This window comes from Cicer arietinum, chromosome 1 (genome assembly GCF_000331145.2).
Source record: "Cicer arietinum cultivar CDC Frontier isolate Library 1 chromosome 1, Cicar.CDCFrontier_v2.0, whole genome shotgun sequence".
Taxonomy (NCBI): Eukaryota; Viridiplantae; Streptophyta; class Magnoliopsida; order Fabales; family Fabaceae; genus Cicer; species Cicer arietinum.
Genome location: NC_021160.2, coordinates 48,875,942 through 48,901,627, shown reverse-complemented (window position 1 = coordinate 48,901,627; position 25,686 = coordinate 48,875,942). Strand labels below are relative to the sequence as shown.

Here is a 25,686-nt window from a genome sequence, read left to right as displayed (position 1 = left end):
AATCACTCACTATAGAAGAAGAGTGATTCAAAATAAATGTTAGTGTATATTTAAAAACCCTAGTTTAGATAATTTTTTACAAAATGGTTGTTTTATTAAATATGTAGAAGAATTTAGAAGTGACCACACCCAAAGTTGAAATTTTGTTGTCGAGCATGAATTATTTGTTCCCGTTATTCGAATTTTCCATTTTATTATTTTATAAGTTATTTTTAATTTTTATAAATATACATTTTCTTTTTATACTTTAAACCTCTTTATAATATTTTTCAATTCTTGCGATGATATCTTTTTTAATTTTATTTTGATGTTTTTACATTTAAACCTATTTTATAATAATAATCACTTTGGAAAACAGTGTTTGCAAAAAGCGGCGTTTGGGAAAAGCTACTATTATGTGAAGCAAAGCAAAGCAAAGCAAATCATCATACGTTGGAGGTTAGGAAGCAAAAACTTTTCATTTTTCTCTCTCGCTCTCTTCAATTCATTCCATTTCCATTTCTACTTCCATTCTCTTTTCTCAGCTTTGTTTTCTCATCCAATTCTCATTTTCTCTTTCAACATTCTCTCAAGCTGCTGCAACAAATGATTTGGTACCGCCAAATGCTTTTCATTTTTGGATCCGGTTGCATTTTTCCACAAAGTTTTAATTTTTTTTATCTTACCTTTTTGTTTATTTATGTTTTTTACTTAGTACGAATGATGATGAAAAATTTATGTGCAGGTTTTTTATGTTAGCATTCAAATGTGGTGTGGTGTGTGTTTATTTTGATTGTGTGATTAATAGAGTACAATTGATATATTCATGACTCATGAATTACCAGTTAGTTCATGGTTTTGAGTTGTGTAGTTGATATGTTACAAGCTATGTAGCATGGACACTTCAAATTGAGGACGTGTGTGTTCAGTGGCGGAACACATGTAGTTAAATTCAAGTACTTCTATTTTTTCAAATTATTACAAGTGTCAGCCTTGTGTTTGGTGTCTGGTGTCTGGTTCAGTGCTTTATAGGTTATGAGCAATTTACTTTGTGTGTGTTGTTAAAGATTTGATGGATTGTTTAGATCACTAGAAATTGCTGTTCTTGAATATTTTTTCCTCAAAGCTTATATGTTTGTACTTTGAATGAATGAAGAGAGGTTTGGTGAGTTTATAGCAAGGTGAAAGATTGCATTTTTCATCATTCCTACTAGTCTCTGACTAACTTTTTAATTAATTTGTCTTGCCACTGCATTTCTTTCAGCTCTCAGTTACATATTTTGTGCTTAGTGCCTATTTGTTGAAGAATCAAGGGAAATCAGATTTGATTCTCTAGGATTTTATTTTAATGATTATATCATTATTAGTAATTATTACTGATTTAATCTCTTTTACTATATAAACAGTCTAAGACTGTAGTAATAAAATATGGCAGTATTATTCCATTACTTTCTTCATTATTTATAGACAGAAACACCATAGTCTATTAGTTAGCTAAAGATTGATGCTGTGTTTGATTTGCACTACACTTAGAAGACTGTATTGTCTCAATGTAAAATACATAAAAAATCTGGATTATGCTTTTTACATTTGTTCAAATTGTTATTTGAGCTTTGTATCTATATTTATCAGGTCCATTTATTATTCTTCAAACTTCAGCAGGTTGTGCTAAGGTTTAACTGGTACTTGAAGCATATTACATAGTTTTTGAAAAGAGAGAATGGGTTATATTGGGAGTCATGGTGTTGCAGCCCTGCATAGATACAAATATAGTGGTGTAGATCATTCATACCTCGCCAAATATGTACTTCAGCCCTTCTGGACTCGCTTTGTTAATTTTTTCCCTCTATGGATGCCGTAAGTACTTTTTTCGTTTCAAACCAAGGTTGTTTTATTAGTTATTTTAGAATTTTATAATAATAAAAGTATTTATTCATTTTGAGGATTGTTGAGAATCTACACTTGATGAGGGGAGTGTTGAGAGTCTCACATTTTATGATTCATTAAGCCACCCGCTATATGGCTACTCGGGTTACGCTCCAGATGTCCAATCTTGGGTGTGAGGGGAGTGTTGAGAGTCTCACATTGGATAAAATATAACCTAGAAAAATGTTCATAAGTGAGAGGCATCCCTCACTTTACAAACCAGTTTTTTATGTGAAAATTGAGTTTTGATATTAATAACATGTAATAATAATAATAATAACATATTATTAATGTTATGTATCTTCTTCATCTTGATACTATCATTATCAGTTTAAATGAATACACACAAAGTTAGCCATAGCCTTAAGGTATAGTGGTATATAGAGGGTTTTGGAGGGGATGGAAAAGATGATAAACTTTCTCATTAATGGAAACAATACTATTATTTACTCTTTTGTCGATACTCTGGTTTAAGTTTAACTATTCTACAATGTTATTTTTAATTTCTTAATTTACTAACTTATACTCTTTTCTTTTATTTATCCTCATCACTCGGCATTTTGATCTTCTGCGATATTTTGCAGTCCAAACATGGTAAACATTTCTTCCTTTATTTTTGTAGTATTATCAGTAATTGTTACCGTAGTTTGATCATAAGCTATATCCTTGGCACTGATATTTCTTAAATTGTTTGGTTCCAGATAACTCTGATGGGATTTATGTTCTTACTATTGTCTGCATTGCTTGGCTATGTGAGTCGAACCCGAGTCCATTAATCTTCCTAATTCATATAGTTGAAAACATAATAGTGATGATTTTTCAATGCCTTACTTTAATTTTCATTTTGCCAAATGATATATAATGAAATTTGCAATTTGTAGAAATGAGAATTCGAAGTACCTTCAATATTTCTAGTGTATTGAGATTTCTTTATTTATCCAGATATACTCACCTCATTTGGACTCAGCTCCTCCAAGATGGGTTCATTTTGCACACGGGCTACTTTTGTTTCTGTACCAGGTTGGTTAAGTTATCGTATTGTGGTACCTGTTTCTTGATGGTAACCAATTCTGATAAATTTTATGCTTAAATATATATATTTGAACCTTTGTAAAAGAAGTCTTTTGAAATTTAGTTTCTATTTATTTATTTCTTTCATTTTTAGCTTCTATGTATAAAGAAATAGTGTGCTTTAGTCTTTTTCTTGTTGTGCGCAACTCTCACTTTCCAGAAATCGCACTGGACTCTAACTAATCTGAGTCAAGGTGAGTGCATTAAAACACTTCCATAACTATGTTTATGCTTATATTTCGTGCTAGACTTTTGATGCTGTTGATGGGAAGCAAGCGAGACGTACAAATTCTTCAAGTCCATTGGGGGAGCTGTTTGATCATGGTTATTTTCCTTCACCATGTTTTTCATTCTATTATTTTTCATTATGTATTCATGTATGTCATTAATGAAGATATTTTCAACTTCATTGCAGGGTGTGATGCGCTTGCTTGTACAGTATGTTTCTTTTAGCTTTGGCTATTGTTTTCAAACCATTACAAGAAAATAATGACAGTCATCTATGAGAAATGCTTTTCAGTTTGAAGCACTTGCTTTTGGGAGCACATCCATGTGTGGAAGAAGTACTTTCTGGTGGTGGTTAATATCTGCAGTTACATTTTATGGTGCTACCTGGGAGCAGTAAGTTATAATGTTCAATTTATATTTAGTAAATTGTTTTTTTCTTCAATAAATGCTAAGAGTCCTACACTGGATTGGAGCCAATTTTGTAGGGTTGAGTTAAATCCGACCCATATTTTAAGATGGTATCATATTTTATCAAAGATTTGTTGGACTACCCACTATTAGATCCCACTCAAGATGTCTAGTCCTGAGCGTGGGTGTGTGTGTTGAGAGTTTCACATTAGATGAGATATGACCTGAAAATGTATTTATACAAGTGGGAGATATCCCTCACCTTAGAAACCGATTTTGCAGGGTTAAGTTAGCTTTAACCCAAATTTTAAGAATCACAATATCTTTAACCTTTTATTTAAAAGTCTCAGTGTTATATATTATATATTGCTGTCTGTGGAGCATAGGAATTTATTTAACAATCCTTTCTATCAAATAAATGATGGTTCTAACAGAGTTGGAACAATGACTCTGAAAAACGATTTTCTGTTCTTGTCCTGTTTATACTGTTGTATTTGAATAAAATAAAATGTATCTGATTCTCAAACCTGCATCTATTCTATTGACAATTTGGCATGATTATATATTTTAATATTGTATTCTATGTATACTTTTAGGCAGTCTAGTGATATTGATTTTCATCTAAATGTTGTTTTGGATGCAGCTATTTCACCAATACACTTATACTGCCTGTTGTAAATGGACCTACAGAGGGTCTTATGCTAATATACCTCTCTCACTTTTTCACTGCTGTTGTCGGTATGCCCTTTCTTTGAGTATTTAATATTATATATGCTTAAAATTCAATGCATATTATTATTATTATTATTATTATTAATTATTTCTCTACAGGTGCTGAGTGGTGGGCTCAACAATTTGGAAAGTCTTTGCCTTTTTTGAATTGGTTGCCTTTTATTGCTGGTATGACTGTCCTTTATATTTGTGTTATTTCTATATTTGGGACCAAGGCTTAAGTTTCTCTGTTCTTCAATGCTACTTGCGATAATTATTATACTTATACGGTGTCCCTGAGTTTCATATCCCTAATAATTTTTTGTTTGTTTGTATATGGTGACATTTTTTTTTGTACTTTAACCATTTATTACATAAGAAATATTAGATCTATCGCATGGGTTAAAACTTAAGACCATATTGTCAATATGTTGCTGGAAACCACATAATACCAAATATACTATTACATGCTTATCAACACTTGAGAGAGGACCTATGGTGTGTTTGATTTGTTTTTTACTTTTTTGTTTCATTTTCACTATCTTTTTACTATCAATTTCAGAATAGCATCTTATTTTCATTTTTTCATGTTTTTAAAGAATTTGCTAAGGAACTAGAGAAGATAAAGAAAAAAAAATATAACTGAAAATGAAAATAGAAAAACAAACCACAATAGAACCTTGAAAACAAGAAAGATGAAAACAAAGTAGTATATTTTTCATTAAAAGTGAAAATAATAATTAAAAACAAAACATTTTTGTAACTGGTTTGAGCTAAGGGTTTAATTAGTTTATTACTTTTAGGACCAGGATACAAACCCTGATGGCGATAAAAAAAGATAATTAAAAACAACATTTTTGCATAAATTTGAAAGAAAAAAGTGAATGCTGTGTAGTTTGGGTAGCACTAGCACATATAAGTTGTGTGAGTTCCTTATAGTAGAGCTTAGCTTGAAAAGGATTATTGGTCTATCTATAGTTAGTCTTATTGTTGTGTAAGTTCTTGATAAATTGTTGTTTGATTTTTTAATTTACTTTTTGGATTGCAGATGTTCCAACATACAGCGCAATATTGTGTTTGATGATAGCTTTTGGGGTTATACCAACTGTTACATTCAAGTATGTAAAGCTAAAATTATTGAAGTTTAACCTTTGTTAGCATGCACAGTACGCCATTTATCATCGGCTTAAAATTTCTGCATTCTTTTCTAACTTTTAAACCTGATATAATTTCTTTTAAGTTGACTTTTAATTATGTTACTCCATCCTAATCCTAATTGGTATATTTATTGCATATTAGAATATTTTCAAGTATGATAGATGATCTCTTAGTATTAGCTTCTAGATTTCATTATACATTTCCTCTCCTAATTAGGATTAAGATTTTAGTACAGATTTAAATTAGCCTTAGTGTTTTGTATTTTTCATCACATCTAATTGGCACATATCAATTTAATGTCCTTAATCTCTCATTTTCTACTTTATTACCTAAACCCTATAATTTGAACACATGTATAGGATAATGACACACTTCATTCTTAGGGCCTGTTTCTTACAGTTTTTTTTAAGAAAATTATCACTTTTAAGAGTTTTCATCTGCTTCTTAAATCACTTTTAAAAATCACTTTTTTGGATATGTAGAATACTACTTCTTAAATCACCCAAGTTCTAATAATCAGTAGAAAAATCCCCGCATCCATGATAGCAATTAGCAACCAAGATTTTACAATGTCCATTAGGTGTTAGTTCAAAACATATTAGCTTGGATGTGTAATCTCAAGGAACGGAGTACGAATTCCTTCGGACACAGTTGTAAAATGGTCATTAGTGTCGCATCAATTAGTAATAATTTCCCCTTTCCCAGTTTTATAGAAAAAAACTAGAGTTTACAACATTAAAAGTTAAAAAATGATCCATGAGTCTGTATACTGTTTTTTAAGTTATTTGATGAAGATCTTTTCAAATGGCAACATTATCTGTTGTTTCCATGCAGTGTTCTTAATGTTGCAAAGGTTGTGAAGTCAAAAAATGGAAGTATGCCTCTTGCATTGGCAATGGTAACACCTTTTCCTATTCAAATTCTTCCCTATAAATCTTGTTGCTTTGTTGATGGGTGCCTTTTTTTTGACAGCTTTATCCATTTGTTGTCCTTGTCGGAGGAGTGCTTGTGTGGTATATAACTCAACTCAAGATGCACCATTTCTGTTCTCCTAGTTTTATTTGGAAGATATGCACATTCCATTATTCTTTTGTTGGCTTACTTGGGTGATTTTGGTGCAGGGATTATTTGTCACCATCTGACATCATAGCCAACTATCCACATTTAGTTGTTATGGGAACAGGACTTACTTTCGGATATCTTGTGGTAAGATAGCTGTCTTAAATCTGAAAAACTGTTGATTTTTGTATAGTGTTGTCAAGTAGTGGCTATAGTATGGCACAAATTGGACTCATCGTTACTGTTCTGCGATACACAATTAGTACAAAATGTTGTCAAACTGCTGGTATAGTGGCGCTATAGCTCTGTAACATAGTTGAATGTGAACAAACCGCTATTCTCAATGATCTGCTATTGACAACTTTGTTTTTTGTAAGGTAACATTGAGTTAGGCTTAGCCAATTCCTTAGATAAATTGGAGTTTTTTTTTATTTAAAAAATAACTACTATAATTTTGTTAGTAAATCACTAATTTGCAATAAAAGTTATTTGCTCCCCTCAGGGTATACTTCTAAAATTTTGTATCTTGCGTTTAGCTTCATTATGTGTATATAATAATAATCTAACTCCTTGTATTATGACTTTTACTGAGGGAAGCTTAATTTTGTAGGGAAGGATGATTTTGGCCCACTTATGTGATGAACCAAAAGGCTTAAAAACTGGAATGTGCATGGTATTAAGCTGTTTTATTTCGACGTTACTTTTTCAACTTTTTAAGATGCATTATTTTTTCATATTTTGATTAATGTAGCCGATTTCATTCAAGTGATTAATTGTTAAAGTTTATTACACAAAGATAAATTAATGTAAGCATTATTTATCTTATATACAGTCCCTCCTGTATCTCCCATTCGCCATTGCTAATGCACTTGCATCAAAATTAAATGATGGGTATGTACCGCGATTTCACATTCTAAATTCCTTTGATTGATGTGGTTTAATGTTAATTTATTACTGTCACCTTTATCTTAGAGAAATTGTTTGATATCATTTTGGCAGGGTTCCTTTGGTTAATGAGAGACTAGTTCTTCTTGGTTACTGTGCATTTACAGGTACATCTACCTTTTTCTGAACAAGAAGAAAAATATATTTTTTCAAAGCTTTTTAAAGTACATGCATTTTATGAAAATTTAAAAGGATCCATAAAATTGAGAAAGTCATTGATCACATTTATTCGTTTTGCTTGATTAATGTCTTTGACATCGTCCCATAAAGACTATTGTGATCGATGATTTTTAATTTCAATTATATTTTGAAATTTTGTTAATTTTGGAGACAAAATTGTCTGACTCCTTAAATTTGAAAGACTGAATTGACGGTTCACTTCTACTTTGAAGTTAAATTTTGTTATTGGCTTACAATTGAGATTTACTTTTGTAGTTTATTATATATTTCTTTTGCCTGATGGTTCTGTTTGTGCAAACACAGCATCACTTTACTTGCATTTCGCGACGTCTGTCATTCATGAAATTACAGATGCCCTTGGAATATATTGCTTCAGGTAAGTTAACCAGCACTAGATTAATTAGTTCTGTAGTCGCTTTCTTTAATTTCTTTCCTTTTTATGATGTAAAATTTATTGATATTGAAAATTGGTTTTCTATGCTACTATATGTGTGGATTATTTGGTTAAAGTTAGTACAAAAATCTGTGTTTTTGTTGAAGTTTGTTTTTTGAAAAGTTGGTGATAACTTGTCCTTAGTGTGGTTTATTTTTTATTTTATTTTTGTCTTTGTTAAGAACAATGTCTTTTGATTCTGATTTTCTTACCTTTTGTTCTATTGCAGGATAACTAGGAAGGAAGCTTGAATCTACACAACATTTCATTTAGGTATGCCCTTTATTAAATTTGTTGCCCGAGTTTTTGGATATATTCTTCTTTATTTCTGAAGTGTCAACTTCAATTTATAATTATAAAATTGATTCAGTTTGTTGAATGAGAGGAAAATAGAAAGAAATATGGTGAAACCGTGTGTTTAAACTACACAAATTTGGCTCTATATGTTTCAAAGCAATAACATAATTACAACTATTCTATCCCTATTTATAAGATATAATATATAGGATTAAAAATTAATCCTAAAAGACAAACTAAGATATTCTAAGATAATATCAAAATATTATTTTATATTCCAACACAGTTCTTGGATTCGCTTGTGTTGGTGTAAAGTGAGTGTAGATAAGTAAAATTGATTTTGTCATGCTAGATAAAATTATCGAGTAGGATTGATTTTGTTTGCAAAACATATTCTAACACAATTAGGATTTTGAGATTTTCACAAGAAGCTGCTCAAAAAATATTCTCATTTGAAGCAGTCTTTAAATTATTTTCAGATTTTTCAGTTTTTTCAAAAGCTGTAAGAAACAGATAAAAAGCCTTAAAATTGATTATTTTTTTGAAGTTGTATCAAACAATCCCTTAGATTGACTAGGAGAACCAAACACATGCCCTTAAATCAAAACAATATGAATTAATTTTCATCACTGCAGAACCAAATAATGCGTTTTATTTCCTCCATATTTTCGTATTAATTCACTAATTTTGTCATTTCAGCTTGCAAGTCAAGAGAAACTACTGGCAAAGTTTTGATGAGTACTAATTTTGCTACATGGAAATGGAAGTTTTCATTATGTATTGATTCATAGATAGACTAGGAGATCTATTTGTGGAAACTTTACTGTTTCACCACTATGAATATATTCATCTTAAAAAAGAAAATACCTGTGAATTTTCAATGTATCGATTCAGAAAAGTATTAAATGATTTTATATTTAGTTTGATAAATATTTTTTTCGTTATATGCTTTCACTTTTTCTTAATCAAAACTGTGGGAATGGATCCTCTCCATTTTGTCATCATTACTATATAGTTTTGGAAATAATAATACTCCTTCCGATCCTTAATATAAGAAAAAATTACAAAAAGATGTCAAGATCAACAAACTTATTTAATGCTATAAAATATAAATGATATTCCAGATATACTCTAGCATTAAATTTCTTATTCACACTAAGTGAGTTTATAGTAAATATAAATCTTTCATTAAATAGGGGTATAAAAAGAACTCTAACAATCAATGCACAATTGAAATGTGTATCTTTTTCTTATAATTAAGATTAAAAATTACCCCAAATTTTTCTTATATTAAAGATGGGAGGTAGTAACATAATAGTGTGATATTAGGTGCTGTGTATAAATACTAGTGTAATATCCGTGCGTTTCAGGAGTAAAATTATCTTCTATTGATTGTATAATAAAGATATACAATCAACTGTATTAACAAAAAATTATAAATGAAGTAAATATAAAAATTATCAGAGTACAAAATTATATATTGTCAACAAGAACAAGTAGAGAAGAAATCAACCTTTCTTGAGTGCCACCACTGGTTCAGCCATGATAATTGCTTTTCTCTCAATCAAGTTGTGTGAACATAACTTTGTCTTGTTTGGTTCTGCGTCTAGACCTTCCAAAATCACTTTTTTGGATGGTCAAATGTGATTTGGCCACAAATTTATTAGGTTTGCCCATTGGCCTCAATTTATTTCAGCTCCAAAATCAATTATATTTAAAAGTTAAGATTTCTAGCTTTTATTTTACTTATTTTTCAACTCAACATTTTTGTCCAACACTGATTATTTTCAGAAACAAGTGCAAATTTCACCATAAATAAACAGAAAAAATTATGGAAGTGTGAGTGGCAAGATAACGTCAAAATAAAACTATTATATGTGTCTGGGAGTGTGTGCATGTCTACTTTAAAATAAAATTACATGTGTATGAATTGAATCAATTTCAATAGCAAATATTGCTGTCTCAATTTTTTGGTGGGTTTGATATTTGTCTCATTTATGTGCTAAGAGATATAAAATAAGCAGTTTTTTTTAACCAACCACAACTCTGTCTAGAAGTATGTATTTGATGGGTAAAAAAAATCATTGTTGTCTAGAAATACACGCTGAGCATAAAAATGTTTCTTTTGCTTGTATAGTTTTGAAGTTAATGTGAAGAAGGGTGGACAAATAATCTCCCAAAAGAGAATAACATACATTTGCATGATATTTTGATCTCACTTGTGGTTCAACCCTTCTTTAGGGTTTCTTTTATAACTGGGTTTACACCATTCCTTCATCATTGGATCTGACATATTTGCCACATCAAATATAAAAATCCAATCCAGTTTTAATTATTAATAAAAACCCAAAGTTCCAACAACGACAATGATTAGATAATTTGCAAAAACCACAAGTGCAATAGATTTTTTTATCTATGTATTATTATTATTATTATTATTATTATTATTAACATAAACATCTCTATTTTTATTTATTTATTAGAATTCATTGTATATTTATTTAATTGGGCTTCAACGTATAGTGTTCGTTTTAATTTAATTCCCTTGTGTATTATATGTATTCAAGGGTAAAAAATGTTAGATTAAAATGATTGTGTAAAATTGTACAGAAAAATATCTGATCAAAATTAGTAATTACTTTTGGACTTCACTTTATAATATGACATTATAGGTTATAAATAATTCATAACCTAAGAGAAGAATGAGATTCCAATTAAAAATTTGCAACCCCTTTATACAAGGCAGGGGTGGATCCAACTATTGTGATGTGCACATGCACACTCTATGCACACTCTAAACTTTGAAAAATTGCACCAATTCTCTTATTTTTCTTGCATTTCGACAACTCTGATATTTTTTTTTTGTACCTTAAACCTAACACACCCAAAATCTGATAGCACTCTCATATTTTGAGACCCCTTTGTACATAGGCCTTATATGGCCTTCTCTAACCATCTTGGCAATTTCAGTGAAGCCTTCATTCCCATTCTAGTAAGGAAAACAGAATACAACATGTGGAGTAAGAACATGAAACATCCACTATTCAACAAAACCTGAAATCCAAAAAGCACATACAAATATGTTTCAACGCATATCAAGAAATAAGCTAAGTTAATAGAAAGAGTCTCTTAGAGAAGAGTTTAACATACCAAAATCCCAAAAAGGGTATATATGAAGTTCATTGAAGGAATGAAATTGACACCAGAGGCAGTGAGCACAAATGTAAGAGAAGCATGAATGTTAATGGTGATCTACAAGCCATTTGCCGTCGCAAAACAATACGAAAAGGAAAACAAATACGTCAGTTGTTTTGTGGTAGAGTTGTGTTGTTGTGACGCAAATTTGACAACAATTTGGATGGTTAATACAGTTCAAATGCATAGTTAATAACATATAGTAATGGTTAATGAATATAACAAAGTATCACAATTCAATAACCATCCACTCAACACAATTAACCACAATTTTTAGATGTATATTTTAACACAGATCATGGTTAAATGAATATTATGTATATTTGAACACAACTTGGACAGTTAATGGATATCATGTATATTTCAACACCTAAAAAGTGTGGTTAATAAAGTAATTAACTATTTACTTAATGTAATTAACCACATACTTGATCTACGTTAACCATCCAAATTGTCGTCAAAATTATTGTCAACTTTGTGTCAAAATATCATTTCTTCAAATAAGATGAATAAAAAGTTAAGAAATAACATTGCGGGATTCATTACCAGAGCTAGTATATTTTCCCTTATCAAGAAAGATGAAATCAAGACAAAGCCAACTGCGCCGATTGATCGTACCTGTAAACATGATTAAGGTTATATATTATGAAAAATTTGCGAAGAAAAAAGCCACATCAATTAGGTATAAGTTTGAGGCAACAAACATTACAATTGTGCACAAGAAAATTGACAGGCTCCAACTTGTTTCCAACCTGGTAAGATGCAAAAAAAAAGTAGCACTTGTTAGTCATGCCTAATACAAAAGACTGATTGTTATGCTACCAAATTTCAATTTAAGAATTTCATGTAAAATTGAGGTGAAGAAAGCCACTTTATGGTAACTTGGATTAAAAAACATATACCATGATTAATGACTCACTACATTATACAGTAATCTCAATATAATTTTAAGGAATATCATTACAAAATTCCATGGGAAGTTAATTTTAGAAACATATAAGTGTGTGACTGAAAGACATACCTCCACAGAGTACCCATTGTGAAACCAACTATACCATGCTTAAGCTGCATGAAAGAAATATTCACAAATCAAGTAATTCATAGGAAACTACGGTTCATAAAGGGTTAACAATCATTTTGGTATGTGAATATTTGAGGCACATTTATAATTCCTAAATGTATAAATGAAAAACTATAAAAACATCCCCGAATGTGTCTTTTGTTTGACAGTATGGTCATAGAACTTGTCTTTCGTAGTTAGTTTGGTCCTTGAATTTGTCTTTTGTTAATCAGTTTGATCCATAAATTATTAAGAAAAGACACACTTAAGAGGTTCTTTTTGCAATCTTAATACATCTGGAGACGGTGAACAGTACCTCACACATTTAAACACCAAAATGACTATTTACTTGTACACAAACTACACACACAATATTTACCACAAAAGGAAAAAAAAAAGGAAGCCAAATCTTTGTTACACAAGATTAAATTTCTCAACAATCAAATCTGCAATTCTTACAAACAATGGCCTATGATGTAAATTTTGTTAAGTCACACGCAAAAGATTGGCATGTCATTATGATTGAGTCTCTAGTAAACCTCTCTTCATCAACTATTACCATCTCTAGAGGGAGAGAATATAACACAATGTTTATGAGAATGCAAATTTGATACAAAGTATCCTCAAACTAATTGGCAAGCAACTTTTGCCTTCATAAAATAGGGTCCGTTTACTTTCTATAAACATTTTCAATTCTAACTTTGTATGTTGGTGGCTAGAATGAATGACATTTGGTTATGAATTCTTCTTCTTAATTGTGATAGATAGGAAATAGAAGATAGAAGCTAACTTAGAGCAAATGCATTTCTGGAAATACTGAAAAATTATGTTTTGACATTTTTCAAAATTTTCAGAAATATTCAATCTACTTTAAAATGCATTTTCAAAAACATTCATAATATCTTCTCTAATGTTTAATTTATCATTGAAAATGGAAAATGAAGTAAACGAGACCTAAATATGTCTGAAAGACCTAGCTCAACTGACAAATGCTGATAAGTAAGGCTGGACATCTTCACCCATGACCTCACAGTCGTGTATGTGAGTTTCAGCTGGTGTTTGTCACTCTTTCTACAGACCAAAAAACGGGACCTAAATATATTCTCAAATCTCATAAAATAACATTGTAGCTCACAATACTAAATAGTTTTTTTTCTTTCATAAACAAAATCATGCAGCATAGAGTTTTTGATAAAAATAACATGCAACACTAAGGAAAAAACACAAAGTTGATAGTCTTATTGCTTAGCGCAGGAAATTAATGAAGTTAAAATGCAAACTTACCAGATAGGTTAGAGCTTTTACTGGACCAGACAAGACAAACAAAAGTATAGTTGTTGCCACCTACATCAATAACAAAAAAAAAATGATATGCAACAATAACTATTAGAGTTATCCATTGCATGTGGTTAAGCAACTAGTAAGTCTAACCAGAGTTTTTCTTCCGGCATCAACACCCCATCTCATCGACGATATCACTATTGGCAACGAGAAGAAACAACTAAAGTAATTCTGCAACCAGAAAAGAAAAAAACCAAACAGTGAGGTGAAAAAATGTAACAAATGCCTAAAACATGAATTGAAACTTCTTTGTCAACCATTTTTGGTAATATACTCAACCTAAACAAAAAAGAAAAAAATACCCATTATTCTACTTTCTTAGCCAAACCTTAGGGTGCTAATGCACCAAATCAATCTCAGTTGATACACCAATGATTAATTCTTAAATTTGATTCATGAACTAAATGAGACAAACTTGAGTTCACCAAATAAATAAGTTGTACTCAAATATGTAAATCCATTTCCAAATAAATAGATTGCATCTGCAGTAAAGTTTGACAACAGTAAATCCATTTTCGAAAACCCATTACTCTAATTACAAACAAACAAAGATCCAATTTTTATTCATAATAACCAATTTTCAGCCAACAAGAACACATGCCCATTATCTTAATTCCTTAACCAAACAAACCAAAAAAAAAAAAAAATAAATAAATAACAAACCTCAATTGCAAGAGAAGTGCTGAAACAAAGCTCTAAATTTCACCAAAACGAACTCAAAGCCATTATTCTAGTTCAATAACCAAACAAACCTATTTAAAAAAAAAGACCAAAACTTTGATTATAAAAAACAAACCTCAATGGCAAGAGAGTTGCTCAAGAAATAGACCAAACCAGTGAGTGCAGCAAACATGGAACACTCAACCAACTGCAGTGTCTTCTGATAAACTTCCCCTTTTGGTGACAAATCCTGAAATTCTTCATCATTGCTGCAAATTGAAAGTTCAATTTTTGAAACCCTTTGAAGAGGGAGTGAAGGAGAGAACGGTAGGGGTTTGAATTTGAGAGGAAATTTGAGTGGTGGAGATTGTGGAAGAGAGAGAAAGTGTGGTTGGAGAGAGATAGTGTGGAGTGTGTTAGGTTTGGAAATGGAAGAGAAGAAGAAGGAAGAAGAAGGTTGATGATGAGTTTTCAGTGGAATCATGGAGAAGAAGAATTCAAGGTCGTGTTTGGTTCAATGGAAATTAAGAATAAGAGTTTAAAATTAAAATTTTGAGATTTTTTCCTTTTTTTCTTCTTCTTTGGTTGCCAAAATATGTAAATATCTACATTCATCTTGTGAAATTGTAAACATGTATTAATCTACTCTCCTAAATCATAAAATTTAAAATATTAATCAATTTTGTGTTTTTTCTTTTCAATAATCAATTTTATAAAAATATTACTAAATTACTGTCTTTTGAAAACTATAAATAAAAGTATCATTTATTTTTTCTTAATTATAAATCGTCTTTGTAAATAGCAACTTCTTAAAAATATATAAATTTACAAAAACAACTTCTTTAAGATTTTTTTTTTAAATTAACAAAAATTATATATAATTAATTCATAAAAAAACAACGTCACATATCTTACAAAAATTACTATAAAATTAATGTCTAAGGTGACATCAAGTAGCACATTATCGAACTTTAAATTTAGGGTAAATACTACCCGCGGTCCCTTAACTTAATTTCATTAACGTTTTAGTCCTTTATATTTTTTTTCCCGATTTGGTCCTTTATTTTAATTTTAAGTGACAATTTGATATTTTATGTTTTAAAATGTCAACAATATTATCCTTATTTTTTTGCAAAAATTCAAAAAACTCATAAAAAATTTCAAACAAAACTCATAAAACTAATTATCATCATCAATATAATGTAATTTCATCAAATTTATAACTTAAATCTTTAAATAGACTAATATTTTCATCTCCAACAACATCAAATAAAGAATGAAAAATATGAGTTTATTTGAAGATTTGAATTACGAATTTGATTAAATTTGTTTTATACTACAAAATATAATTAATTTAATGAATTTTGTTTGAAAATTTTGATAAATTTTTTAATTTTTGTAAAAAAAAGGATAACATTGTTGACGTTTTAAAACATAAAAGATCAAATTGTCACTTAAAATTAAAATAAAGGACCAAATCGGAAAAAAAAAGATAAATGACTAAAATATTAACTGGAATTAGGTTAAGGGATCACAAGTGGTATTTAGCCTTAAATTTATTTTCGTAGATATAGTGGAAAAGATATCTATAAAATTTGGCAATACACCTTGTTTATTTTCGTAGTTATAGTGGAAAAGGTATTAAATTTGGCAATACACCTCATTATCATACTATTGAATATCAATAAAAAAAATTAATCTCATGAGCATTAACGATAAAAATATTAAAATATTAATTTATATTTATTATTTTATTTCTTCTTATACATGCATTATATATTTGCTTCACTAGAGGTCCTACCCACATCTAACATACAAAAATCTATATGACAATTTAAATGTTAACGCTCAATAATATGGTATTGGAGGCCACATTCGACATTAAGTTTATTGTCTCAACAATGAGGTATTGGAGGTCACCTTCGACATTAATTTTATCGTAATTTTTGTAAAATTTGTGATATGGTTTTTAATGAATGAATTTTATATATATATATATATATATATATATATATATATATATATATTTAATTTAAAATTTAAACTAATACATTAAATTTTATTGATAAATCTTTCTTTTACATATAAAACATATATATAAAATACGTATAATTTTAAATTAAATAAATACTTTTTAACTAAAAATACTTTTTCACAAAACTCGAAATATGTTATCAATAAGACGTGACTAGAAAAACAATCATTACTAAATTAAGTGTTTGATATAAAAATGTTCCCAATGACATATCATAGTCAAGAAAAACCTAACACAACAAATATATAAGCACCCCAAAACCATAATGTTATCCAATACTTTTCAAACACTACCAAGACAACAATTAAACTTGATCAATCAATTGATTTTCTTGAAGTTGTTTATCGTTAAAAATTATATTATTGCGAACTTTTTAAATAGATGCACCACAATCTTGTAGCACCACCTCAAAACCGAGACACACAAACTACCAAACGATGGACACTCACAAAACAAGTGTGAAATCGATTCTTCGCTTCCACAAGTGACACAAAGAGAAGCACCTAAGCTAGAAATTTCACGTTAAATCAAAACATCTTTTGTTGAATTACTAAAAAATCTTCATGCCAAAAGGGACACTTTCAAAGGGACCAATTTGTTCCAAACAAAATCATACACAAGCCCATCAACATGTTTCCACACCCACATGCCCAACTTGTTTATCCTTCAAAGAATGGTTAAACCACAAGCCATCAACATTCCTCCTCAACCTTCAACACTATTTTCATAGTAGTATAATTATACAATTGTAAATTCCTCACACCCAACTCTCTTAACTCACTATATTGGCACACATCCTCACTACCCCACATAAAAGAGACTTTAAAAGATGTTCGATGTGAGAAACGATACCCGCATGAGCCTTGAAAAAGAAAATAATAACTACAAATACTTAAGCTTAGTTGAAAATAGGGATCAGTTGGAAGTTAATAGCTAGTTGATAGTTGATAATGGATTAACTGATTGAACTATTTAGTTAAGTTAGTAGTTAAATTAACTTAAAAATGTAAAAGGACATAAACTGATATTTTTAATTGATAATAAAATTTATATCAGTTAACGTTTAAAATATTTTGGATTTAGTAATTTAATGTTTATTAATTTGATGTATTTTTTATTATTAAATTAATTTTTATTGGTTGAAAATATATTCAACACATATATATCAATCTTATAATAATTAAATTTAACATCAGACATACAACAATCAACATATAATAATAATTGAGTCAAATAAAGTAAACATTTAATAATAATATTATAATTAAAATAGAATTTTATATAATATTATTAACTACGATTATATTAATCCAAATAACCATCATAATGAATAATATTATCTACAATTATATTAATTCAATTAAAAGGAAATAGCCGATCATATTCCTATTTAATATATATTAGTTATAACTTTTTATTTTCTTTAGATTGTAATAAATAAATTATAAAATGTAAAAAGAGATTTATTGAAATATTAATGTAAAATTGACGGAAAAGAAGATCAGTTATTTGACTTGGTAACTAACATCGTGATATAATATTTTTATGTTGTGGGATGTCAAATTATTTTTATTTCTGTTTATATTACTAATTTTTGTAATGCAGTCTTTATATGTGTGCTTGGACAACTTAGTTTTTTTGCATATGTGTTTGATTGAACAAAGAACGATAGCCCCATGAGTTTCTCTTTCTTTATAAGTAAATCGATGGAAGTTCTACATTCTCTCTGATTCCTTTTCCTTCATTAACTGAAACTCAAGTGGTTTTGGGTCATTTTTCAACTTGAAATCAATCATCATATATTTTTTCTTTATTTTAATTTAAATAAGTAGTTTCTACAAAGTTCATATTTTTCTTTCGTATTTTTTTGAATTTCACCGTCCGTATTTTTTTGAATTTCACCGTCTCATTGTTGTGTCCAATGTATTGATGCGACGTTATTATTTTTTCGTGTCTTGTTATGTTATTCGTTTTATTTATATTAGCATATCAACTTTGATCAAATCAATAACTAAGTCAACATTGCAAATCTAGAGGTACGAGTAGTCTAGCCATTTCGATTTTGTCACAATTTTTTATAATTATTTTGTCATTTTATACTATTAACTTAGATAATTTGAATTTATTCACATATTTATTTTTTTTGTTTTTAGCGATGTTAAATTTATATAATTTTTTTTTATATGAGAAATTAAACGGTACAAACGTTAGTTTTACATTTAATTTTTAAATTAAAAACTAAATATTATTTATCAAAAGTGTCAATAAAATATTTTTTAAATTTTTATTATTTATAATAATAAATATTAAATATAAAATTCAACAAATAATTCTTCGATTCCTAAAAATAATTATTAATTTAAAAATAAATATACAAAAACACATCAATTTATTGTAAAAATTTGATTCCTTCCGATATAGTCTTTGAATTTGATGAATGAGTTTTGGATTTTTAGTTAAAGAAAAGTAAATTGATGAAAGTAAATAAAGAGGAGTAGAAATTAACGAGTTTGGTAGCCGTCATCTTTTGCGCCATCTACTCTACCCAAAGCCAAAAGTTACACTAAACAAATCTCTCTCTCTCTCTCTCTCTCATAGTCTCTCTCATCAATGCATACTAGCAATTACTACACACCACTTTCGCCCACCATTAAATGCAATTGCACCATCTCAATACGCTCAGCAATAACTCATCACTGCCCCATTTTTCTCCACATCCTCTTTCTTCTTCTTCTTCTTCTTCTTCTTCCCTTTCTTTCTTCCTTCTTCAATTCCTTAGTCCTCTCACCTTCTTCACTTCCTTCATCTTTTTTTTTCCCTTCCCTTTAAACAACCTTTAATAATTTTTTTAAGCTAGACCATATAGCTACCCAACTTAATTTCCATAACTGCCTCAAAACCTTCTTTTTCATATTCATCTTTGAAAAAGGTTCCTTTCCTTTTTACTTGCTTTTTAGTACCACCATAGTAGATCTACATTTTTATAGCTTCTCTCTAACAACTACCTTCCCTCTTCGGTAAGTGAAAAACAAAAAAGTCTTTGTTTTCATAACTTCATTTCACATTTTATTCACACCGCTCTATGATATTTTGCTTTTACAAAATCAATACTCACACTCTCCACAAATATATATATTTTTTTCATATAATTTTTTGTCTCCATGCATATAGTTAGGGTTGCTAATGTCACACATATATTTTTTTTTTCATTTTCTTATTTTTCTTGTGATTTTTTTTTCAAGTATCAAAAGTGTTTAACCATATATGAATTCAGATTCATAGTTTGAGGGTACTCAAACTCACATATATATACCACAACTTTGTTTGCGTATATTGGAATTGTCACAAAATTGACAACTTATATTTTTAATCTGCATTTTGATTATGTCATATAAATTAATATCATTTTTTTTCTTCTGAGAGTTGTTTTGTTTATGAGTACTTTTCTGGAAATTGTTAAGAGCAAAGAAAAAAAAAATTGGACCTTAATTTCTCCACTTTTTTTTAGTTATTTTTATCTTCTTTAAAGTGAGATCACGTTTTTATGTTTTGTATCTATTTTTTTTTATCTTCTCATGTTTGTTATCTTTTTTGAAGTGACACATTAGCATCGTTGAGACAGCGTCAAATCTGACAGAATCTAAGAAAGAATTCATCTTCAGAAGCCCTTTTCATCGTGTATATTTTAAGGATCTAAAAAATCCACAAACAAAAGAAAAAAGAATAATTTTTGGTTAATGCTTTTGGATTGTGAAATATGCCAGCTGGTTTAATGATTCCAGCAAGAAACATGCCTTCAATGATCGGAACAAACAACGTTGGTAGTTTCGGATTTTCTTCATCTCTTTCTCTTAGCCAGGTGGGTCATTTCATCACTTAAGTTTAATCTCCATGGATGAATCATTTCATTTTTTTTCTTCAAATTTTTTTAATCATAATAATAATAATATAATTCTTGTTTAATGTGAATTTAATTTGACTTGTGTCTTTTGGTTTCGTGATATATTTGACTTTATCTTTCAAAGGGTCATTTTATTTGAAGTCAAAATTTGGTCTTTAGTGAAACAAGAACTCAAAAAACAAACAAAAAAACACTCTTTGTATTTTAATAGTCCAAGTATCCTTCTCGTTATTCGAAACCGCGTTAAACCTTATTTCCTAAAAAACATCAACCTAGTCAACAAATCCACATGTTTTTTTTTTTCTTTCTTATTTATTTATTTATCAAAGTACTAATATAAATAGAAAGAAACAAGAAAAAGAGTTTGTTTTTGTTTCTGTTTTGTTGAATGTACTATACTATACTATATGTCTTATATTGTTTTTGTTAGATTGAAAACAATAAGCCTTCGGAATCTTAAAGATCTGTAGAAATGTTCCAGCCAAACCTAATGGAAGCTGGACATCATCATCAACATCAACTTCTACCACTTGACATGCCTCAAAACACTTCAGAAAGTGATGTTCCTAGAATCCGTGAAGATGAATTGTTTGATAGTGCTACAAAATCTGGCAGTGAAAATCAAGAAGGTGGTGGTGCTTCAGGTGAAGACCAAGAACCTCGTGCTAAAAAGAAACGTTACCACCGCCATACTCAACATCAGATCCAAGAAATGGAAGCGTAAGAAACTTTTTTTTTTATCTCTTTAAATCTAACACTACTTACAGTTGCATCATCATACTACAGCGGTAGAGGATTTAGATTTTTAAATTTTTTTTGTTAATTTTATTTTTTACCTAGTGTAACTTTTTTGTAAAACATCCAAGTTAAATTTTTTATTATAGTATTTTTCGAAATTTCAACTTAGTGGTATAGCTTGATATTATAATCTCAAAGAACAGAGTTGTAATATTATCATTAATACCATGATTATTAATTATAATTTCTTCTTCTTTATCTTTTATTAAAATTTATGTATTTGTTTTTTGGGTTTGGATGGTTAAACTAATATGTTTGTTTAGTTTCTTTAAGGAGTGTCCACACCCTGATGACAAGCAAAGGAAGGAACTAAGCAGAGAGTTAGGGTTAGAGCCATTACAAGTGAAGTTTTGGTTTCAAAACAAACGTACTCAAATGAAGGTATAGATAGAAATGAATAAAATTTATGAGTTGCTTAGTAATAATTAATGAGGGAATTAATAATGTATTTGTTACTTAGACTCAACAAGAGAGGCATGAGAACACACAACTAAGAACTGAGAATGAGAAGCTTCGTGCTGATAACATGAGATTTAGAGAAGCTCTTAGCAATACTTCTTGTCCTAATTGTGGTGGACCAACTGCTATTGGAGAAATGTCTTTTGATGAACATCACTTGAGGCTTGAAAATGCTCGCCTAAGAGAAGAGGTAGATTACACGAATTAAACAATTAATTAATGTGATTATATATAGAAACATTTTAACCTTGTATTGGTGTATATTTAAGATTGATAGGATATCAGGCATAGCTGCAAAGTACGTAGGTAAGCCAGTAGTAAGCTATCCACTACTTTCGCCTTCATCTGTACCTCCTCGTCCTCTAGAACTCGGAATGGGTGGTTTCGGAGGGCAAGCAGGCGTAGGTGGAGACATGTATGGAGGTGGAGATCTTCTTAGATCAATCAGTGGACCAACTGAAGCTGATAAACCAATGATAATAGAGCTAGCTGTTGCTGCTATGGAGGAACTCATTGGAATGGCACAAATGGGAGATCCTCTTTGGTTGACTACACTTGAAGGCGGTTTGATACTTAATGAGGAGGAATATGTTAGGTCTTTTCCTCGAGGAATTGGTCCCAAACCTGCTGGTTTCAAGAATGAAGCTTCAAGAGAAACTTCTCTTGTCATCATGAATCATGTTAACCTTGTTGAGATTCTCATGGATGTGGTAAACCACAAGCTCTTCTTAATTAAAATCATTTCTTATTTTACAAATGTAGTTTTTGACATTAATTTTTGTTGCTGTTGTGGTTATAAGAATCAATGGTCCACAGTATTTTCTGGTATTGTTTCAAGAGCAATGACATTGGAAGTGCTATCAACTGGTGTGGCAGGAAATTACAATGGAGCATTACAAGTGGTATATATTATATGATTATTTATAGTAATAATACATTAATGAAAAATAGTGGAAACAATTACATTTATATTTTGATGTTATTTAGATGACAGCAGAACTACAAGTACCATCACCACTTGTGCCAACAAGAGAGAGTTATTTTGTAAGGTATTGTAAGCAACATGGTGATGGAACATGGGCAGTAGTGGATGTTTCTTTGGACAATTTGCGTCCTAGTCCTTCTGCCAGATGTAGAAGAAGGCCTTCTGGTTGCTTAATTCAAGAAATGCCCAATGGTTACTCAAAGGTTAGAATATATAATTAAATTAGTGAGTTTTGTTTGTGAATTATTAATTATAAGATAATATTTGTTTTGTACTAGGTTATATGGGTTGAGCATGTAGAAGTGGATGATAGAGGTGTTCATAATCTATACAAGCAGCTTGTTAGCTCTGGACATGCATTTGGTGCTAAACGTTGGATTGCAACCTTAGATCGACAATGTGAAAGACTTGCTAGTGCCATGGCAACAAACATCCCCACCGTTGATGTCGGCGGTATTAATAGATAAATATTCTATTTTTTATTTTTATTTTTTATTGATTGAGTAATTAAAGATGTAATAATATGTTAAATGTTAGTGATAACAAACCAAGATGGGAGAAAGAGTATGTTGAAACTAGCCGAAAGAATGTGTATAAGCTTTTGTGCTGGAGTGAGTGCTTCTACAGCTCACACGTGGACAACACTGTCGGGTACTGGAGCTGATGATGTAAGGGTCATGACCCGTAAAAGTGTTGATGACCCAGGAAGGCCAGCTGGCATTGTTCTTAGTGCTGCCACTTCTTTTTGGCTTCCAGTTCCACCTAAAAGAGTCTTTGAATTTCTCCGAGATGAAAACTCAAGAAGTGAGGTAAATTTTTATTATTATTATTATTATTATTCCAATCATTATCTAATCTTTAGTTTTAGGTTGCATTATTGTCTTATCATAGCTTTTTTTAGATATTCTTTATTAAGTAATTTTTCTTATTTTGTTTCGTGTATGATGCATGTATTCTAAGTTTATATGAAGTCATCATGTATGAATTTGAGTTATCATACGTCTAGTTTCTTCTCTCAAACATCTTATATCAATTACTTTGAATTGCTTATATCTTTTTCAATTTGCTAAACAAAGTGTGACACAAACTCCACCTTTTCATCAAGGGCCTATAACTTTTGCATCAAATTTTGTTCCCTTTCTTATCTTCTGTCATCTCACTTTTTGACTAATTATTGTCAAATTATTGTTTAATGTATAATCCCTAGGAAAAAGTATTACTTATTTCATGTTTTCGTTATTTTCAGAATTCTATATCAATGTTATTTTTTCTAAATTGTCCTTAATTTATTTATATACATGTCCAAATTATAGAGTTTATTTTTAACTATAAAAAAATTAATAATCAACCAACATACAAAAAATAATTGTCATATAAAAATGAACAAAAAGGCTGCCAAATTCATGAACTTAAAGCATAATTTTTTATATTGATATTACTCTTTTTATCTTATTTTTATTTATCTTTTTATATGACGATTCATCTAACTTTTTCAACCCCTTGAAAACAGTGGGATATCCTTTCCAACGGTGGAGTTGTCCAAGAGATGGCACATATTGCTAATGGACGAGACACTGGAAATTGTGTCTCCCTACTTCGAGTGAATGTACGTTGACTTTCACACATATTTACTATTTATCATTTTTATGAAAGTAGCATCTATTTTACACATGTTATGAATGTTTTGAATCACAAACTCTCTTTAGAATCTACAATAAAATATAATAAAAAAATTAATTTATCTGATTTAAAATTATAATTAAATACATTAAATTTTTATTTATTATTCTGTTTACATTTTATAGTAGTACATTTTTATTCAAGTCATTAATAAGAGTTAAATAGAAAAATTAATTAAATAAAATAATAATTACATCAAGTAACTAATTAGAGAATTATTAGTTAGTTAACAAATTAACTAGTTGACAAAGTCTAAATCTAACTAGATATATCTAATATAAATCTTTGTTTCATTGTGATTTTGTTGAATTTTCAAATTGCAGTATGTAGTAAAAGTTTAGATTAACAAAATAATATTTTTATTAATACATTATTATTAATGTAGAGTGCAAATTCAAGCCAAAGCAACATGTTGATATTACAAGAGAGTTGTACGGACACAACAGGGTCATTTGTTATATATGCTCCAGTAGACATAGTTGCAATGAATGTGGTTCTAAATGGAGGGGATCCAGATTATGTGGCACTTCTTCCTTCAGGTTTTGCTATACTTCCAGATGGAACAACAACAACAACAACAAATGGAAGTGCTGAAAGTGGCCATGGTGGTGGATCTCTTTTGACTGTTGCATTTCAAATATTGGTTGATTCTGTTCCAACTGCAAAACTTTCACTTGGATCTGTTGCTACTGTTAATAATCTTATTGCTTGTACTGTTGAGAGGATTAAGGCTTCTTTGTCTGGTGAAGTTGCTTGACCATCAACTCTAATGGAACATGCATATGGTATGATCAATATTATTTACTCTTTTCTATTAATCATGTCAATGCGTGATTGCGTAATCTCTTTACTTTTAATTTTATATTTATATGGTAAAAGCTACGATACTGATCATATTCTTACTAAATATAATATCTAATTATTTGACAATACATCACATTTTTATATATAAGTATTTTTTAAATAAATTAAAATTATAGATGAATTGTATCTTATGGATATTGGTATCCTTTCTATGAATAGTTAATTTGTTGAAAATGTTTTCTATTGTTTTCAAATATTTACAAAATGTCACCTTTTATTTTTTGTTTTTATTTTCATTTTTGGCGGTGTCATAAGTTTGTTAAATCTTCTTTTGCAGTTAAGGAGGTTAAAAGGGGATTCATTGCAATTTGGA

The 25,686-nt window shown here is 29.5% G+C and overlaps 3 protein-coding genes across 3 annotated transcripts; 2 read left to right on the top strand and 1 right to left on the bottom strand.

The window, feature by feature from the left end:
• The first annotated feature begins 424 nt into the window (after window positions 1-424).
• Window positions 425-9,339, top strand: LOC101503325 (choline/ethanolaminephosphotransferase 1). The gene is made up of 20 exons (XM_004487338.4): window positions 425-593; window positions 1,642-1,836; window positions 2,490-2,499; window positions 2,607-2,657; window positions 2,848-2,925; window positions 3,225-3,300; window positions 3,392-3,414; window positions 3,497-3,597; window positions 4,256-4,350; window positions 4,444-4,512; window positions 5,372-5,441; window positions 6,316-6,379; window positions 6,454-6,494; window positions 6,603-6,687; window positions 7,151-7,213; window positions 7,373-7,431; window positions 7,540-7,592; window positions 7,969-8,041; window positions 8,328-8,371; window positions 9,095-9,339. The coding sequence occupies exons 2-19, from the start codon at window positions 1,700-1,702 to the stop codon at window positions 8,347-8,349; spliced, it is 1,170 nt and encodes a 389-aa protein (XP_004487395.1). The 5' UTR covers window positions 425-593; window positions 1,642-1,699; the 3' UTR covers window positions 8,350-8,371; window positions 9,095-9,339.
• Window positions 9,340-11,012: 1,673 nt separating this feature from the next.
• LOC101504306 (uncharacterized) lies at window positions 11,013-15,246 on the bottom strand. Its single transcript, XM_004487342.4, has 8 exons — window positions 14,788-15,246; window positions 14,082-14,162; window positions 13,935-13,994; window positions 12,612-12,655; window positions 12,300-12,342; window positions 12,137-12,208; window positions 11,546-11,647; window positions 11,013-11,449 (listed from the first exon to the last, which is right to left on the bottom strand). The coding sequence occupies exons 1-8, from the start codon at window positions 15,133-15,135 to the stop codon at window positions 11,330-11,332; spliced, it is 870 nt and encodes a 289-aa protein (XP_004487399.1). The 5' UTR covers window positions 15,136-15,246; the 3' UTR covers window positions 11,013-11,329.
• A 4,094-nt stretch (window positions 15,247-19,340) lies between these two features.
• LOC101504635 (homeobox-leucine zipper protein HDG2) lies at window positions 19,341-25,686 on the top strand. Its single transcript, XM_027331401.2, is given in 13 exon segments — window positions 19,341-19,703; window positions 20,284-20,545; window positions 21,018-21,307; window positions 21,649-21,766; window positions 21,846-22,034; window positions 22,114-22,554; window positions 22,645-22,746; window positions 22,832-23,032; window positions 23,108-23,282; window positions 23,367-23,638; window positions 24,340-24,435; window positions 24,895-25,294; window positions 25,651-25,686. Coding segments are annotated over 11 exon segments (2,358 nt in total). The 5' UTR covers window positions 19,341-19,703; window positions 20,284-20,443; the 3' UTR covers window positions 25,267-25,294; window positions 25,651-25,686.